Raw genomic sequence first — 1,430 nt, forward strand, 5'->3', positions numbered from 1 at the left:
CCATAAACCCTAAAACAAACCCTTGAACACCGACCCCTAAATCTTAATAATATATAATTTATATTTTTTTTATGTATTAAATAAATATTTCTGTCATGAAATGTACTGTAAAATAATTAGGGAATATTTACAAATTATTTTATCCTTTATTTTAAATTTATTTTTCATAAAAACTTAGCATAATTAATTTTTATCCTAATTAGTTTTTATGTATAAATATATCTACATTTACCTATTTTATTAATTAATATATCATTAATTACCTTTTTGCAATGGTAGATTCCACGCTGTTGGAGAATGTATGTTTATTATTAATATGCAAAATAATTACATATAGAATATTATATGTTATTATATTATTATTTTTTTTGTTATGAAATTGTATTCTTTAAAAAAATTATATACATATTATACATATTTTTTATTTTTGTTTTAAGTGTCCCTTTTTAGATGATATTTGGAAAAAGTATAATTCTGATGTAGCTGCGAATTATAGCAATGATAGTTATATTTTATTATCAAGCTATGATTATATTACTAATATCAATGGCTGTGAAAACGAAAAAAAAGATATTTGTAGAAAACTTTTACGAAATTTGAAGGAGTTATATAACAGTAATTATAAGGAAGAGGATTTTACTAAATACTGCAACAATATAAACCACTGGTTATATTATGAATTAAAGAAACATAAAATTAATGATGATACTATTAACATTATTTTTAAAGAGTCATATCAGCCAAATGATAATGAACAAGTATCTCCTTTCTGTAATTATTTGACATTCTATGAAGGCTTATTTGAACCAGAAAAGTTAGTAATGTTAAGTATATTTAATAATAATATTCCTGATAATAAAGAACATTTAATCAAAAATATTGATTCTAATATATACTCTTGTGAAAATTTTATCAACGAATGTGTAAAAATATATAAAACAATGCAAGAGCATTACTGCTCAAAACGTATCACTGAGAATCACATTAAAAACACTACCTGTAAAATGCTAAATATGTTTAGAGAATATTATAAGGAAAATCTTTGCAAGAAAATCATAAATCATGAGTTATCAGAATTTTGTTCTTATACTCCTACAAATATTATAGAGGATTCTTCATCAGAAGAAAGTGAGTCAGTTCAAGATTTTCCAATACAAATCAATCAATCAGATCCTTCTATAATTCAAAGCGTACCCCTTGCTCTTGGCGTAATGGCTGGAATATCATCACTTTTAGTGTTAATATATAAGGTAAATATAACCTTAATTCAAATATATGAATAACATTTAAAGCATATGATTATTTTTCCTTGTTCTCTTTAATAAGTATAATGTTTAATATATAATATTTTTCCCTTTTTCATCAGTTTACGCCATTTGGAAATTGGTTCCGTTCACAATTTGGAAAAGGAATAGCCAAGAATATAGCGC

The 1,430-nt window shown here is 23.6% G+C and overlaps 1 protein-coding gene across 1 annotated transcript; it reads left to right on the forward strand.

The window, feature by feature from the left end:
- Window positions 1-272: 272 nt before the first annotated feature.
- Window positions 273-1,283, forward strand: PCYB_006360 (hypothetical protein; the record flags this gene model as incomplete). The annotated part of the gene is made up of 2 exons (XM_004228057.1): window positions 273-299; window positions 438-1,283. 2 exons carry the CDS (start codon window positions 273-275, stop codon window positions 1,281-1,283), a joined length of 873 nt encoding a protein of 290 aa, XP_004228105.1.
- Window positions 1,284-1,430: the final 147 nt, after the last annotated feature.

The sequence above is a fragment of the Plasmodium cynomolgi genome (genome assembly GCF_000321355.1).
Source record: "Plasmodium cynomolgi strain B DNA, scaffold: 0984, whole genome shotgun sequence".
NCBI classification, from domain to species: domain Eukaryota; phylum Apicomplexa; class Aconoidasida; order Haemosporida; family Plasmodiidae; genus Plasmodium; species Plasmodium cynomolgi.